This window comes from Lathamus discolor, chromosome 1, assembly GCF_037157495.1.
Source record: "Lathamus discolor isolate bLatDis1 chromosome 1, bLatDis1.hap1, whole genome shotgun sequence".
Lineage (NCBI taxonomy): Eukaryota > Metazoa > Chordata > Aves > Psittaciformes > Psittacidae > Lathamus > Lathamus discolor.
Genome location: NC_088884.1, coordinates 27211595 through 27230017, shown reverse-complemented (window position 1 = coordinate 27230017; position 18423 = coordinate 27211595). Strand labels below are relative to the sequence as shown.

At 40.1% G+C, this 18423-nt stretch overlaps 1 protein-coding gene across 2 annotated transcripts in view; it reads left to right on the top strand.

The window, feature by feature from the left end:
• Nucleotides 1-18423, top strand: part of TBC1D22A (TBC1 domain family member 22A) — a 181131-nt gene that overhangs the window by 16043 nt on the left and 146665 nt on the right. For both annotated transcript variants that reach the window (XM_065665352.1, XM_065665351.1), the window contains exon 5: nt 14084-14154. In XM_065665352.1, the coding sequence (XP_065521424.1) occupies nt 14084-14154 (71 nt within the window). The remainder of the gene's footprint in view (nt 1-14083; nt 14155-18423) is intronic.

Here is an 18423-nt window from a genome sequence, read left to right as displayed (position 1 = left end):
AAACCAGCAAAACAAAACCAAACAAGAACCAACCAACCAACCAAAAGCCCCCAGCACTTTAATATTGCAGGTCTTCAGAAGTATTGTGAAGGGGTATCAGCTTGGCTTAAGAGATTGTTGTGATTTAAAACAGGGGATAACAAAGTGGTAAAGTGGAGGGGAACATTTCTTTGGAAGAAAAGCTAAAATTCAGCTTTTCTTTGGTGTGGAATATTAGCTGTTCCCACTGTTATGTAAACATTTATAGAAATCAGTGTGGAGGAAATCGGTAGTTAAGAAAAATTCTTCTGTTCTCCCCAGTTATAGTTTCATTTGGATATGTGCTCTAGGAATGTACCTCTCAAAGACGTAGTATCAAGTAATTGGATTTTGTAACCATCCTTTGCTTTAATTATTAATAATAATAGATGAGTAAAAATGTTCCAAAAATTCAGGGGGTGTTGGACTAGATGAACTTTGAAGGTCCCTTCCAGCCCAAACTGATTACATTATTAAATATAACCTGCACCTTAATTTTACTATTGAATGCTTTTTCTGCATTTGATGGTGTATAGATAAGGTTATTTGATGTCTCTTTTATGTTCTATGGATCTTTCTTACTAAAGATGACCTAGAATAAGAGTAGAGTGCTTAACTGTTATCTTGTTGGAGATTGATCAGAGAAGGCTTGTACATTGTGTATCAATATAAGTAATATATATTAGGTTTATACTAAGCACTGTAACAGATAGTGCTAATATTATTTCCCTTCTTTTGGATGTTGTACAAAACTCAACTCAAACTTCAAGGGCTGAGTCAAACAACAAGGGCATTTTGGTGTGCATACAGTTCCAGCTGTGTCATAAGACTGTCTTTCAGTTTACCTGGTTCACCTTAGCAAGTTATTTTTGGCATCTCTTTCCGTTAGTTGGCATTTGTCCTTCTGTTTTGTGACTCTGTTGAAATAATGACACACGTTGGGGAGAAAAGACAAGAAATTTCCGGAAAGAAAGGAACTGAAAACTTCTGCTGGTGGACAGGTCGAAGAGATACCTGATTTGCCATATAGAAATCTGACAGAAGTTACGAAAGTAGTACTTCCTATTCCACACCCTCCCCTGTTCTTCTTCCCCTCTCTCTCTCCCCCATGCCCCATCTTCTTTGAAGATGTTGCATCTGTTGATGAAGGAATCCTCAGCACAGGAAAGACTTGGACCTGTTGGAGCGGGTCCAGAGGAAGGCCGTAATATTTGTCAGAGTTGGAGCACCGCTCCTATGAAGACAGGCTGATAGAATTGGTCTTGTTCAGCTTGGAGAAGAGAAGGCTCAGGGGCCTTCCAGTTTCTAAAGGGGATCTACAAGAAATCTGGAGAGAGACTTTTTACAAGGGTGTGTAGTGATAGGATGAAGTGGATGTCTTTAAACTGACCCGAGTAGATTAAGATTAGATAATAGGAAGAAGCTCTTTACTGTGAGGGTAGTGAGACACCGGAACAGGTTTCCCAGGAAGGTTGTTCGCCATCCCTGGAAGTGTTCATGGTCAGGTTGGAAGTTGTCCCTGCTTGTTGCAAGGGAGTTGGGCTAGATGTGCTAGAAGGTGCTTCCAACCCAAACTGTTCTATGATTCTATGACCTTAGTATTTTAACTTTGAGATAAAATTATGAGAATGATTTGATTCCCCCTTCAGCTCTTTTTTTGATTAAGACTTCAGTGTCTTAAGATAACCTGCGAACTTAGATACTTGCCTGTCTTGTCACCAGAAACATTTTTGTTTTATGCTATAGTAGTGTTAGACTAAGTCTTCTAGGGGTAATTTTTGTCCTGCTTTTATAGTTGTTGTTGGCAAGGGCAGGGTTCTTTTTCTTTCCACTTGTTTTGGTTTTGAATCATCAAAGGAAAGCATAATGTGAACTGATGCTTTAACAGCAGCGATGCACAAGGGTCAGACTGTGCTTCTGGGGTGATAATTGTGAAAGCTTGCTATTGCATCTGACAAGAATTCTTGCATAGCCTCTTTCAGTTGTAATGTGTGCTGTTTGTCACTGCAAAATGCTAGCTGAGCTCACTGTACTGAAAAGGTAGGACCAGAATTTTATATCCTTTTTGGAGTAGTGTGAGATCCTGGAATTTTTGAGTACCTTGACAGAGGACAGCAGTCAGTGATGGTGCAGAGATGAAATTATCACATATCCAGGCTAACGGTTTTCGATGGAATTGGCTTAACGATGTGAAATCGTCTATCAAACAGTTTCCATACTGAAAGCAATTGCCCTACAACTTAGAAAGCAAAACCAAAAGCATTGAGAAAATTCAGAAGGATACTCTGGGACATGACAATAGAGGATTTTTATATATACTTATATATTTTAAGTGTAGTAGGTTATTAAATAACAATCAAAAAGTTAAAGTTCTGTATCAAATAAGGAGAGTAGAACAGAATATAAATCCTATCAGGCTAAACACATGTAAGTGTTTTTAAAAGAGTTTGAGAAAAAACTCGCTAAAGGTATAAAAACTAGTGTTAAATGCATTTTCTCAAACAATCCAGACAATCCAGGCTCTCAGCATGGAAGAATGCAGGCACATATTCATCCCCAAAGCCTACATCATGGGAATTTAGTCAGAGGATCTGTTTCAAATAAGTGTTATGTTATACAAAAAGGAGAAACATCTTTGGTTTCCATTTTTACCTCTATGTCTGGTGCTGAGATTTTTTTTTTTTTTTCCCAGAAAGGGCAGTCCTTTGAAACCCAGTCCTATAGGATATGTATGGTATTGTTTGGAATTTTGGGACAGCCCAGTCTATTCCTAGTTAAAAGAAATGTGTGCTTGTTGCAGACTAGTGTCAGGAATAAAAATGTATTTCTTTTGAAACTTGCTGAAATAAAACATTAGTCCTCCTTTCTCTTTAATTTTCAAAGCATAACTCCTTAGTTCAGTGTGTCCTACAAGTGTTGTTTATATTTAGCCTAGAAACTGAGGTTTCATTTCAAATAGTGTCGTAATTTAAATTCTCTTTGTCAAAACTATCTTTGCCTCATCCTGAATGTAGAAGGAAAGCTCAGCTGCATCACAGGATAGAAAGTTGGACTAGAATATACTATATTCCAATTTGCTTGCGTAGTTTCTATCTTTGGCCTGAAATAAGTTACTTAAGAATAAGTGGAATTTTTGTCCTGGGTGGTTTGTTGCTGATTCAATCATATGTTCCATATTTCTGATTCTGACAGTGGATTTGCAAATTTTCTTGGGTTTATGCTTGGGTGTTTTTTTACTTTGCATAGGCTGGTTTTAGAGGTCAGTAGCTACGTTTGTGCATAGATTCCTATTTGGGTTGAGTTAAGGGAGGGTTAAAAAACACAGTAAGGTGAAAGATTAGTATTTAATGGATATAGAGTTGACAATGAGCAATTGATGTAACTTGAAAGTAACAAATGTAGTTTGAGTTGCAACTTATTTTCTGTTTATAAAACAGAAAAAAAAATAAGCATTTACTATGCTTATTGCCTAGTTTGTAATTGTGTGCTGTGTGTAACAGTAGCCAAAACTTCAGGCAAAATGATTGTGTAAGGAAGTAATTAATATATACGATCGGTTTCCTTTCAGCGAAACTACGAGTGACAGAGAATAGATCAGACCTCGGAAAGCATACTTGTTCTTAAATACAGGTTAATGCACAGCTGGAGATCACTTGTGTTTGAAGACTTAGGGCCTTCATTGTTATTAAATCAGCACTGGAGCTTATGATCATGTTCAGGGGTGGAGGAGCTACGCATATGTAGTTTGTAGATGTTTAGTTAAGGCAGATATTCTCTTTTTTAGTTCATAAACTGTATTATACTGTATGGTTGCTTTGCCTTTACTTGTTCTGACTGATTCCTGCCTTTTTGGATTTTAGAAGAATATACCCAGTGATACAGTTACTTATGATTCAGTGCTTAGTAGCTTGGGAATTCATTTGACATCGGATTACGTGTGGAATTGAAACTTGTTTCAGGGAAGTTAGGTCTGCAGGCAAATATCTAAGCTGCTGACTGCCCTTCTCGGAGGCTGAGCTCACTCCCTAGGGCATGGAGAACTGCTGGAGGCAACATGAGAAATTGCTGAACATAACAAACTACAGTGTAAGAAACTGACAGAAGTTATAGATAGCACCTAACAAGATGCCTGGATTTCACAAGTGGTAAAGGGGGAATTGTGTGAGAAATGTCCAAACAGTGCCATTGCATGGAGAGGAGGAGCACTGGGGCTACTTTGGAAGGTGCAGTGTGACAAGACTAACAGTGCCTGGGTAATAATTTCAGAAATGCCAAATTTTGGTTTAGCTGTAGTGAAACTGGGACCAGTAAGGGAAGAAGTAATTGAAGTTGTTTGATAATTTGGGGTAGAGAAGAGGAGATAGAAGGGTGGTGGAAAAAGAATACCAAGTAATGGGAAAAAGAGTAAGGTATGTGACCTGGTGCTGGGGGTACCTGTTGGGCAGCTTGTGCTGGATTATCACAGCTTGAGCCTGACAATAAACTAAACCTGTTGATACCACATGACACAAATCAAACCTGTTTTGGCTGCCAGGAGGGCTTAGGGGAGAAGGGCTTCTTTGGCTGGCAAGGGGCACCTGGGTTGGGTGCGTTAAGAATCCTGTTATCACTGCCTTAGTGCTTCCAGGTCTGTTGTGGAGCTGCTACTGTATAACAAACGGTTATCGAAATATCTGAGTTATGCTGCCTCTGATCAGTCACTGCCAATACTGTTAGACTGGATAGTCATTGAGAACTTGTAACATTAGAATTGTCTTGTCTGCTTTTGTAGACTAGAAAATTGAAATTGCATATAAACCAGATTAATGGATCTGTTTTCTGCTTGCTCTGGGAATATTGCTGAAGTTGATACGACCTAAAACTGTAGAATTTATGGGTTTACAAATGCCTTTTAATTGCAGCACTCTTTTTGATCTCAAATTTCTGTTATGAAGCTGGCTGTTTCCATTGTTTTGAATGCAGAGTTTTGATTTGGCTTGAACTTCTTGGACAGAAGTCTATTTAAGGCCAAATATGAAGATTTTCTAAAGATGATCACTTAATACCACAATAACCTAATAATTTTTCTATTAGGTTGTGTTATTCATTCTGCTGTTTACCATCTCCACATTCAAAACACTAGTCTCTTAAAGCTGTCAGAAAGAATGAATCCCTGAGAGCCAAATAGCCCATTCCAAATAGTGTTGTACTCAGACTTTTGCTCTGTTTGAAGTAGCAGACTGTTTTCCACCTTGTCCTGATATTAGAAAGAAAAAATCTATTTTAGTTTTTCACTTCAGTGGTGTCCATCTGCTGTTTTTTGAAACATCTTGAGGAAGGCTGTCCCTGTATGTTCTGTACTCCAGCATTGTTGTGTGTCATGGCAGAGCTATTAACATGGTTTTCTTTGTCATGTGTATTCTTGGTTTTCTTCAGAATCCATTAGAGCCTTTTTTCCATTGCTCGTAACATACCATAGCTCTTGACTTCGTAACTGCTTTTTGTTTTCTGTTGTCAGAGCCACCAATCTCTTTCCTGCTGTACTTAATGCATCTCTGTGCCCAAGCCTAGGTTTTTATTATGAATAGACAATCCTGGGTGCCATCCCCTATTGAGTATCAGTGAGATTTAGGACTTTCTTTTTATTTTTTTCCCACTGAATCCCTTGTGTTTGCAGTGACAGAATACTCATAATGGAGTATATTTTTTGTGCTAGCCTTTGATATATAGCTCAGTTTAAACTTCAGCCTCTTTCTGCGTGTATCATCTGCACAAGTTCTGCTCTCATTGTTTCTTTGAGACTTCAGTTCACACTCCAGTAGTATATTTTTCTAACGTTACTTGTCTTTTGGTCATCCTGTATTCTTCCAGTGCCTATCAACTCATTGAGATGAAGAATAAGTGAGGATTTTACTGGGATACCACCAAATTCCTTGTAGTTATGTGTATAAGGATTCTTTTATGCTTCCTCCATCCGTGCATATTTAGTGTGCATGTACTTCGAGTTTCTTAATAGGTTTTGAAAGCATATGCTGCTGTTGCTTCTGTTCTGCTTAGACTAATATATTGGAACTGTTTTTCCCGATTTTTTACATCCTTCATACCCTTCACATGTATCTCAAAAAGCTGTGGAAGAATAATATATTTCTATAGTAAGTTGCCAAGTGAGACAAAAAAAAAAAAAATAGAATTCTTGTTTTTACAATACAGAGAGAAGTAATAGAAGTAATAACTGTTCCATAACTTTCAAGCTGATGGTTAAAACCACATAGGTTTTATATTACAGAATGAGAAAACTGCTGCAGTGTTACATATGATTTCCACTTGTTTCATAAAATACTTTCCTAGAGTAGAACAAATCTTTTTTTAAAAAAATATAGTGAAAGAATGATCATGTTTACAAAAGCAAACTGAAAATAATGAAGATTGTATGAAAAAAAACCCTGCAGAATTTGTTCTCTGGACTTCATTTTTAGAAGCCCTATCAGCAGTCTGGTGTTTGTAAATTAACAATAGAAAATAACTCAAGCTGTAGGGAGCATGACATCAGGAATAATTGTATCAAAGCATATATTTTGTCTTTAATGATTCTTGTATATAAATGTACTTTACTCATCCTCTACAATAGGTAGTCTCTGTGAAAGGGAATAGAATGTTATTATTCTGACAGCTCTTTTACAGGCTTTAGCTTATAGAATGGTCATGAATATTTGGACTTTATGTATTTTTTTCATTTCTAATGCACATTCTTATGTGTTTAATTTAAAACTTCAGTGATGTGAATAATTGCAGTTAAATTTGTTGCAATTTGGTATAAGCAGGAAAGCAAGAGAGCATCAATTTCTGGGATTATTCCAAGATAAAGAACAAAACCATCTTCCTTTGAAAAATATATTAAGTAATTATTTAGTGTTTTTTTTTTTTTTTTTTAAGCTGCAGTTCTGTTTTAATGATGGCAACACTTTTTTGTTAATAATTTAAGGTTTTCTTAATTATACAGTGAATTCTGCTGGCCAGCAATGAAGACAGGTGTGGAATTTCAGTTAATGATTTGAGGAAAGATAAAGAAGAAATATATAGGGATGAGGGCCAAAAAGGAGGAAAAGAAAGGAAAAACCACCACCTTCTTGAGAAGAGGGTGGAATGGATAAATGGGACTCAGAAGTGATATGTAAGTAGGAAGTAGAGGTTAGGAAATTAGTGTTAGAAGGGATGGAGGTTTCCTTTTGTTTATGTTGTCATGCATTAAGGAACCTTGATATAACTGAGCTTTGTCATTGTTATTACACTTTGATGTACTTCAGTAAGTGCTCCTTCTGAGCTACCTCTGCTTAGAAAAGGAATTAATTGGCAGTGCCTTGCCATATCTGTATCTTCTCTGAACCTAAAATAGCTCTCAGTCTTGGGTTTGGATTTCCTTGACCACAAATTCCTTGTGTTTTCTATTTTGGAGTTGGAACCAGTAAAATGAGCTTAAATTTGTTTCTGCTTAATAGTGTCTATTTTACTTTACAGATTAAAGACCAGGCAGTAATCTGTCTATGATGATTAATAAAGAAGGACAGGAAGAATGGCAAAGAATACTTGCTGTAAATGATCAGCATGTTTGATAGGGATGGACTGTAAATAAAAGAAAATGCAATCAGTTACAGTAAGTCTAGTTATGTTATTAACTCTGTAGAATATTTAATCTTACTGTTGCCATAGGTGTGGAAAAGCCGCAAGTACAAGGAAATTCAAGGCTGGGGCATAATTTGTTTGCTGGAAAACAACTCAGTTCGCATTTATGTGTTGTTGTACATTTTTCCTTTGGTATTTATTATTATAGAATCATAGAAACATAAAATAGTTAGGGTTGGAAAGGACCTCAATATCATCCAGTTCCAACCCCCCTGCCATGGGCAAGGACACCTCACACTAAACCATGGCACCCAAGGCTTCATCCAACCTGGCCTTGAACACCGCCAGGGATGGAGCACTCGCAGCCTCCCTGGGCAACCCATTCCAGTGCCTCACCACCCTAACAGGAAAGAATTTCCTCCTTATCTCCAATCTAAACTCCCCTGTCTAAGTTTTAACCCGTTACCCCTTGTCCTGTCACTACAGTCCCTGACAAAGAGTCCCTCCCCAGCATCCCTATAGGCCCCCTTCAGACACTGGAAGGCTGCTATGAGGTCTCCATGCAGCCTTCTCTTCTCCAGGCTGACCAGCCCCAACTTCCTCAGCCTATCTTCATATGGGAGGTGCTCCAGTCCCCTGATCATCCTCGTGGCCCTCCTCTGGACTTGTTCCAGGAGTTCCATGTCCTTTTTATGTTGAGGACACCAGAACTGCACACAATACTCCAGGTGAGGTCTCACAAGAGCAGAGTAGAGGGGCAGGATCACCTCCTTCGACCTGCTGGTCATGCTCCTTTTGATGCAGCCCAGGATGCGGTTGGCTTTCTGGGCTGCGAGTGCACACTGCAGCCGGCTCATGTTCATTTTCTCATCGACCAGCACCCCCAAGTCCTTCTCTGCAGGGCTGGTTTGAATCTCTTCTTTGCCCAGTCTGTAGCTGTGCCTGGGATTGCTCCGACCCAGGTGTAGGACTTTGCACTTGTCATGGTTGAACTTCATAAGGTTGGCATCAGCCCACCTCACAAGCGTGTCCAGGTCCCTCTGGATGGCATCCCTTCCCTCCAGCATATCAACCGGACCACACAGCTTGGTGTCATCAGCAAACTTGCTGAGGGCGCACTCAATCCCACTGTCCATGTCAGCGATGAAGATGTTAAACAAGACCTGTCCCAACACCGATCCCTGAGGGACACCACTCGTTACTGGTCTCCAACCAGACATTAAGCCATTGACCACAACTCTTTGTGTGCGGCCATCCAGGCAGTTCTTTATCCACTGAGTGGTCCATCCATCAAATTGATATCTCTCCAATTTAGAGGGAAGGATGCGGTGTTCCCAGTGTCAAACATCCCAGTGTCAAACACTTTGCACAAGTCCAGGTAGATGACATCAACTGCTCTACCCCTGTCCATCAGTTCCATAGCCCCATCATAGAAGGCCACCAAATTGGTCAGGCAGGATTTCCCCTTAGTGAAGCCATGCTGGCTGTCACCAAGCACCTTGTTATTTTTCATGTGCCTTAGCATGCCATCGAGGAGGATGTGCTCCAAGATTTTACCAGGCACAGAGGTGAGACTGACTGGTCTGTAATTTCCCAGGTCTTCCATTTTCCCCTTCTTGAAAATGGGGGTTATATTTCCCTTTTTCCAGTCGTTGGGAACTTCACCTGACTGCCATGATCTTTCAAATATGATGGCCAGTGGCTTAGCAACTTCATTAGCCAGCTCCTTCAGGACCCGCAGATGGATTTCATCAGGTCCCATGGACTTGTGTACATTAAGATTTTTAAGATGGTCTCGAACCAGATCCTCTCCCACAGTGGGCCCAAGATCTTCATTCTCACAGTCCCTGCGTCTGCCTTCTAAGACTTGGGTGGTGCAGTCAGAGCCTTTGCCAGTGAAGACCAAGGCAAAGAAGTCATTCAGAACCTCAGCCTCCTCCAAATCCTGTGTAGCCAGTTCTCCCGAGAGCTTCCTCAGGGGGCCTATGTTGTCCCTAGTCTGTTTTTGTTTGCTACGTACCTGTAGAATCCCTTCCTGTTATCCTTAACATCCCTGGCCAAGTTTAATTCTAACTGGGCCTTAGCCTTCCTAACCTGGTCCCTAGCTTCCCAGACAACATCCCTGTACTCTACCCAGGCCGCCTGTCCTTTCTTCCACATTTTATAAGCCTCTTTTTTTAATTTGAATTTTCCTCAGCAGCTCCTTATCCATCCAAGGAGGTCTCCTGGCCTCCTGCCACACTTCCTTCTAGTTCAGATGCAACACTCCTGAGTTTGTAGCAGGTGATCCTTGAATATCAACCAAGAGTCTTGGGCCCCCCTGCCCTCCAGGGCTGTATCCCATGGAACCTTACTAAGCAGGCTCCTGAAGAGGCCAAAGTCTGCTCTTTTGAAGTCCAGGGCAGTGAGCTTGCTACACGCTCTTCTCACTCTCCTGGGGATCTCAAATTTGACCATCTCATGATCTCTGCATCCAAGGCTGCCCTGGAGTACCACATTCTCAACAAGCCCTTCCCTGTTGGTGAGCACAAGGTCAAGCATGGCACCTCTCCTTGTTGGCTCCTCTATTACTTGCAGAAGGAAGTTGTCTTCCACACAGTCGAGGAACCTCCTGGATTGCTTGTGCCGTGCAGTGCCATTGTTCCAACAGATGTCAGGGTGGTTGAAATCACTCATGAGAACAAGGGCCTGTGAGCGTGAGGCTCATCCACAGGTTCTCCTTGATCAGGCGGCCTGTAACAGATTCCCACAGTAATGTCTCCCACGGCTGTTTTCCCTTTAACCCTGACCCACAAACTCTCTGTAAACTGCTCACCTGTCCCCAGACAGAGTTCCATACTCTCCAGCCTATCCCTAACATAAAGGGCAACTCCCCCTCCCTGCCTGCCAGGCCTGTCTTTTCTAAAGAGCCTGTAACCTTCCATTCCAACACTCCAGCCATAGGAGCCATCCCACCATGTTTCTGTGATGCCTATTATATCATACCCCTGTAGATGTGCACCCATCTCTAATTCCTCTTGTTTGTTCCCCATGCTATGGGCGTTTGTATAGAGGCATCTGAGCCAAGCTCCAATTGAAGCCGGCTCTTTGGCTGGAGCAGCTGGAATATCTCTACATTGCTCCGAGCACTTATTATAGGTGTTAGCAACTGACTGGGTGTGTTGGGATGGAATGATGCCCCCCTCCCCCAACACATCTAGTTTAAAGCCTCCTTGACCAGTCTGGCAAGCCTCTTACCAAAACTGTTCTTCCCCTTCTTTACCAGAGCAGCTCCACCAGCCCCCAGTAGACCTGGCCTACTAACTTCAGTTTGGTGTTCAAGACACCCAAACCCCTGACCATGACACCACCCTTTTAACCATTTATTAACCTGGCCAATCCTCCTAGCTATGTTTTGGTCCTCCCCTGTGTCCTGGAGAATTGACGAAAAGACTATCTGAGCTCCAGAGCCCCTAACCACCTCTCCCAGGGCTCTGTAGTCTTTCTTTAAGGTCCCCAGTCTACTACTACCTATATCCCTAGCACCCACATGGATCACCAGGAGTGGGTAATAGTCCATGGTACTTACTAGAGCAGGCAGCCTCTCTGTAACATCCCTGATCCATGCCCCCGGTAGGCAGCACACCTCCCTCGAGACGGGGTCAGGCTGACAGATGAGTGCTTCCGTCCTTTTCAAAGTAGAGTCCCCTATTACTATGACCCGCCGTTTTTTCTTTGTAGTGCCAGTAGAGATCTTTACCCGTGCATAATCTGGCTGTTTGTGGTGCAAGTGCGTTTCCTCGTTAGCCTCCTGCAGGACAGCAAAGCGGTTCTGCGTGGGGACAACAGATTTAGGAGGAAGCCCCTTCCCTTTAATTGTCCTTTTCCTCCTTCTTTTGCTGTTTTGCTTTGTCACTAATTCCCAGCTTCCCGGGTTGGTGGCCGCCTTCTTTCCTTCATGAGCTGGAGGGGAAGCTTGAGGCCCCTGCACAGTATGGGCCTGGAGCAAGCAGCCTTGCTTCCTCTCAGCTACCCTGACATCTTGAAGCCCACTAATAGCATCCCACAGCTCAGCCCCTGCTGCAGGAGGACCTCCACCACGGAGCACCGAGTGCAGCCCTGCCCATCGTGCGCCTTTCCCTCACCAGACCAGTGCAGGCACTCTCTACACTCCGAGCTCTGCCCTGCAGCCTCCCCTGTCATCGGCTCTGTCTGGGTGCCTACGCTGCCACCGCCGGGGCAGCCAGAGCAGAGCTCCCAGACCGAGCCCTGGCCATATGACGGGTGCTCACCATCCCCCTTGCCTGCCCGCGCAAACTGCCTCACCGCACTCCCTGGGGCAGGTTTTTACCCACTCAGGGCTGGTGCCGCTGCTCCTGGCTCCGCTCCCTGTGAGTCCCTGCTCGCGTCCGCGGAGCTGCCGGCTCCTGGGCAGGTCCTGTCGAGGACTTGGGGTTCCTTCGGTAGCTCTGGCCGCTCTGAGTTGAGGCTCCTGGATGCTGATCTCTTCCCCTGCTCTGGTGTTAAAGGCGTCCTCTCTCGAGCTACTCACCTCGGCAATTATTGTAGTCTTTGGCTTGCCCAAGGTATATGACTGAATTTATCTTTGGTCATACTCAGTATGATATTCCTAAATAGTTATGTATTCTGCTGTTTTGGTACACTTGCACAGAAATACATGCCTAAATGTAACCTGTAGTGGTAGGGAATAACCTTGACTTATTTATGTACTCTCCCTTTGACAGGGTGTCATCTTGATGTCTTTGTATTTCTTCTTCTGTAGTCAAGAAATAAATGAGTTTGTTTATAAACAAAACTACAGAACAAACCATGACTTCAAGCCAAAAACATGTTAAATTTTTTTTTTTTTTTTTTACTTTTTTTCCTCTGTGCCGGTATATTTTGACTTACTCAAGGGTTTGAAATGTTGAAGAAGAGCTTCTGTTAATGAAAATTATTTTTGTCAAATACAATAGTGTTTTAAAGCTTAGAGGCAGCAAACAGTGTCATTGATGTTACAAGAAAGTAATCCTTTTTCTTTAGACGAGATTCAAGACTTGTGGTAGATGCATTCACCGATGTGGTGACCGTTTAACATCTTTCTTAGTATGTGTTCTTTTTCTCTGCTGTTCTGATTTTCTGCTCTGTTTTGGTCCCAGTGCAGCATCTGGTCGCTTTTTTGCTTGGATTTTGGTAACTTAATATTGCAAAATCCAGGTTACTGGAGCTTTCTGTTTGCTTTAGTTGATGCTTTTGAAAAACTTGAATTGCTAATTGATGATGATGATTATTATTACTAACTATTTAGCCTTGGTACACTTTTAAAATCAGTTTCTTTTGTCTTGGAATATATTATATTTGTTTTAAATATTGCACTGGTTTCAGTGGACTGTGTTTTCATTCCTGGTTAAAAATAGTTATATGTGTCCCTAGAAATAACTTGCTTTATGGTAACATACCACACCTAACATGATATTTTACATTTCTTTGTATTATAGATCCATATTTCTTTCAGAGTAATAGAAGGAGGGTGGGAGTAAGATTATGATGATGGACATTGCCTATAAGAGTCAAAAAATAAAGGCAATATTCATTTATAAATGGCCAAAGTTAGTCATCATATTCACTCAGGAAGTTCTTGCTCTAATTACTTTCTTCTGTGCTTTGTTTTCTTGGGGTAATAGACAAAATGCTTTTAAATGCCTTGTTGGAGTGTAGAATTTGCAAAACATAGGCATATGATAGAGACCAAATTTGCTAGAATATACATAGTTAATTCAAATATATAATTAATTGGAATAAGTGTATACAAGGTAAAATGTAGAATTTTGTGCTGTATTCCTGATCATGTTGGTGTTTTGAACTTGTGCAGTATTAACCTGTAATTTCGACTTGGAGTAAGAAGAGAAAGAGCTACAAGTAGATATCTCATAAAAATACTGTTTCTAAGGGACACTGTTATATGCATATGAATTCTCTCTGATTTTTCTGTGTTAAACAGTTCTCACAAAAAATGTGCAAATTGCCACAGATAGGTTTAGCTGGCTTGGTATCTGACAAAAGAAAGGAGTACTACATGAAGAATGAAAATATGGCATAGGATTAAATTCCAGCATTCAGACCAAGTATCATTCTATTTCTGTAACTGCAAATCTCATTTTTAATTAGGATCTGTGTAAACATATCATACAATAAGACTGAGGTTATCTTGCATGTTAATATAATGCATGTGTACTGAAAAGTAATGTTGAGAAATGCTTCAGAAAGTTACCTTATCACACTCAGTACCTATTATAGTATCCCTAGAGATAGTAATTCTTCAGTATTTTATTAATTCATTAGAATTGCCACATAATTCTGATTTCATTAGATTTTATACGAGGACATGATCATTGTTGTAAACAACTTTGAGCTAATTTGAATGTATCTGTGTATAATAATTGATAGTCATTTCCTTAGTTCTCATGAAATACTTCTCTTTTAATAGAAGAATTACGGAAATTGAGTTGGTCTGGCATTCCCAAACGGGTTCGTCCAATTGCATGGAAGCTTCTTTCAGTAAGTTGTTTGGTTTTGGTTTGTTTAGTTATTTTTATTTTTCCTTCTTCCTTTGCATTTAGTAGTAATAGTTTTTGTTGCTTTGGTTTGTTCTTTTTTATTTTTTTCAAGCATTGCAAATAATTTTGCTTGAGTTGTAATGCATCAGTGATACTTGAAAACACTGTGTCCTGTTGCTGAATTGTAATGAAAGTTTTGTTCTTTTACTTGATTTCAAGATTAATTTGTCAAACTGAAAGGAGGGGAATGAGAGGTAGCAGTAGATCATGTCAGCTGTACATCTTTATTTTTCAAAGTGGCTTTATATGAGAGAGAGGCTTAGGTGGTAACAGTGGCCTCTCTCAACCAATTTTGATGGAATGGTGAAGAGTTCAAATACAAGTACTTGCTTACAGTTTTCTTGAAAATAGGCATACAGTAGAGGAAATAAAGCCTATTGGTGTCCTGTGAAAGGCTTCATTCTGACTTCACATTAAAGTAACTTTAAGAAAAGATTAACAGTGTACTAAGGAAAATCTGTGATAGGATTTTATGAGGTTTCTAGCTGATTTTTCTGTAGTGGTTTAAGACAAACAAATCCGAACCACAGCGGTCAGTTATATTGTGGCACTGGCTGTCCCAATGTCAGACCTGTGAGTCAGTTCAGGGAGACAACTAATTAAAAAACTAATCACTTTTTTGTAGTATGAGGTTTTGGCTGGCTGAGCTCACTGAACTTTGCCCAGTGGTCACACGATTTTACAATGGCAGTAGCTTTGGGAGTGGGTTGACTGAAATATCACACAGCACACAAGTGTTGCAGTTGGGCATCAGAGACAAGCTTGCAGGAATCTGGGATTCACTGGGTTTGGTGTTACGGAACTCAATTTTAGTTTATTTTTTTTTTAATCTCAGTGTTTACACTGTATTTAAAAATGTTCTTCTGCAAAAATACAATGTATTCCTCAGAGGAGTATTTTTCATGTCAATCTTTTCAGCTATGATACTTCAGATGGCAAACAGTTGTGTGTTTTAGCAGTTGTTTGTCTGCCTGTGGTTGGGAGAAGAACTTGTGAAGATGTTTGTATTAAAAAGAAGCAGAAATCTGCTGCTGTCTACTCTCCAGAGGCTATGAAAGACACTTTCTCAGCAAGTCTTTATGCATTTAAGAACTGTTTAAAATTCTGAGTTATACACACAACAGTTTAACACTATTGAATTTTTCAGAGAGTAGACTTAAATAGCTTTGCTTTTTATAGAATAATTCAGCGGGGAATGCAAAGTATTTACTTCAGATTGACACTGATTTCCAATGACTGAAAGAGTCTCTCTTGCTGATGAGTTCTACTAAATTTGCAGCTTAGTTCCTTCTAATGCTAAATGCAGATGCAGCTTCTTAATGGTGGATATTCAAATATCCTGCTGTAACTGAAATTAAACTTACACTGTACAATTTATTTTTGTTGTGTTTCCAAAGTTAACCGAGAATTTGGTAATAAACATTTTTTGCCTTATTTTTTTCCTTGAAATTTTAGGATGCCTCTTTGCAAACACTCAAAGTATAAAAAATTAATGTGGCTAACTCAAAATTTATTTTGAAATACAGTAAGCTAAAGCATAAAGATAGGTTTAGTTCTGAATCAGAGGACTGTCACTGAGGTTTAGAGAACTGGAATTATGCATAGGCTAACTGCAGTAACTTTCTTGCTTTCAAGTAAGAGCATGGGCTTTCTGTGAGCTGCAGCTTCATTCCATAAGCTGATTTTAACTTAGTATTTCTGAGATTCACAGTCTAGAGAAATTCCTAAGTGTAGAGTTCCCTTGTTCTGTTATTTTAAGCAATCCAGGATCCATTCTGGTTCAATTCTTACCTTCATCTGTCTGACCATACCTCTGCAAAGAAACTCTCTTTAGGTTTTTTGGATTTTTTCTTTAAGAATTAAGTGATTTTTTTTTTCTTGTTTTTTTTTTTCCCCTGTCACCAAATAGCAATATTTTGAAAGTTCTCAGCTTTTTTATGTAATTCTCACCATGATTTCTTATCTACTAAGTGTTCCTCATTTAATATGTTTTCGAAACCCAAAGATGAGTCATTTAGGAATCATTAACTTTTCTATATTGTAACACAGCAGCTGGATTCATCTTTTTCCTGAAGTGTGGAAGAAAAAGGGTTTTGGGTATTTGTGGCCATAAACTCCATGAGGCTTTTTTCTAATGGTAATTAATTTTTAAGTCACATTAGTTGTTTACTTACTGCTAATGTACGTCCCAAGTAAGAGGGAGTAATGTTCTTTAATAAAATTCTTTAGTTCTAATTCTGTAGTCTTTAGTATTTAGCTCGATGGGAAACTGAACATGAGGCGACAGTGTGCACTTGCAGCCCAGAAAGCCAACTGTATTCTGGGCTGCATCAAAAGGAGTGTGACCAGCAGGTCGAACAGGTGATCCTGCTCCTCTACTCTGCTCTTGTGAGACCTCACCTGGAGTATTGTGTGCAGTTCTGGTGTCCTCAACATAAAAAGGACATGGAACTGCTGGAACAAGTCCAGAGGAGGGCCACGAGGATGATCAGGGGACTGGAGCACCTCCCGTATGAAGATAGGCTGAGGAAGTTGGGGCTGGTCAGCCTGGAGAAGAGAAGGCTGTGTGGAGACATAGCAACCTTCCAGTGTCTGAAGGGGGCCTATAGGGATGCTGGGGAGGGACTCTTCATTAGGGACTGTAGTGACAGGACAAGGGGTAATGGGTTAAAACTTAAGCAGGGGAAGTTTAGATTGGATCTAAGGAAGAATTTCTTCACTGGAAGGGTGGTGAGGCACTGAAATCGTTTGCCCAGGGGGATTGTGAGTGCTCCATCCCTGGCAGTGTTCAAGGCCAGGTTGGATGAAGCCTTGGGTGGGATGGTTTAGTGTGAGGTGTCCCTGCCCATGGCAGGGGGGTTGGAACTAGATGATCTTAAGGTCCTTTCCAACCCTAACTGTTCTGTGATTCTGTGATAATCTTTTATGCTATGAGGTGCCTTGGTAAATAAACATACAAAAAACCCAAAACTCTTTTGGTTAAATATCAGTTGCAAAACAAAAAAAAAACCTGGAAAACCAAAGAAACTAAAGCACAGTTTAGAACTAAATTAAGGCTGGACATGTTTGCTTTGGCATTATTCAGAAGACTGGGTAACAGTCATGCCCAAACTATGACATGTTTGGGGAACTGAGTACAGTTGGTGGTATCTAAGGCAGAAGGTGATAACCTTCTTTGTAAAATCAGAATTGAAGTTGGAATTTTTTGAATATGATTCAACAAATTGAATAGTTGAGATACTTATTATATAGAAGGTAAATAATATTAACATGTGTTTGACGAATACAGTTTTTTTAGAGGGAAAGCATATAAAAATCAATATAATGCTTAGGGGCTGTGGATGTTATGCATGTCTATTGGTAACAGTATAGAAAAAATTTACATGACTTAGCTATGAAATATAGCAAGAATGTTAGGTATACTGTACCTAAACAGCAAGCAGAACTATTCAGGCTCACTTTTCTTTTGAATAACAAAAATAAAGATATGGTTGCAAGATCCTTTTGAGGAAATTAATGAATAAACGGATTAAAGTCTCCACCAATTTATTCACTGATGATATGTTGCAAGTCTTTCCTACTTTTAAAAATGAAACCTAATTTGTAAAGTGGGCAGGAAACACGACATGTCCAACTGAAAGATTACTTCAGTCTTTGAAACTGAATAATAGCAAAAAGACTTGCTGAGAAAGTATTGGTATCCTTCGAACAATCACTTCTGATCTCACAAATGGAGATTTCTAATGGAACTAAGATTTCCTACAGCGGAAAAAAAACCCAAACAACTGTTGAAAATAAATGGGAAGCAGAATTCAATTTTTAACTTAATACAAAACACTGGGACAGGATATTAAATGCCAGGATGAGCCTTAAGGCAAAAGTTAAGCTTGTGTGATGTAAGGTACCAGATGCAAGTCCTAAAAGATACGGTTTTGCAAAAGCAAATACCTCTTAAGGTATCTGGAGTGTAATATGGTTTGTATTTACTCTGTTGTCATCTTAAACTAAGAAATTAAAGTATATGGGAATAACATTTTTAAATGGTTTTAATATAGAATCATAAAATTGTTTAGTTTGGAGAAGACCCTTAAGATCAAATCCAGCCGTTAACCTAACACTGCCAGTTAAACCATGTCCGTAAGTGCTACAACTACATGTTTTATAAGTACCTCCAGGGATGATGACTCTACCACTTCGTTGGGCAGCCTGT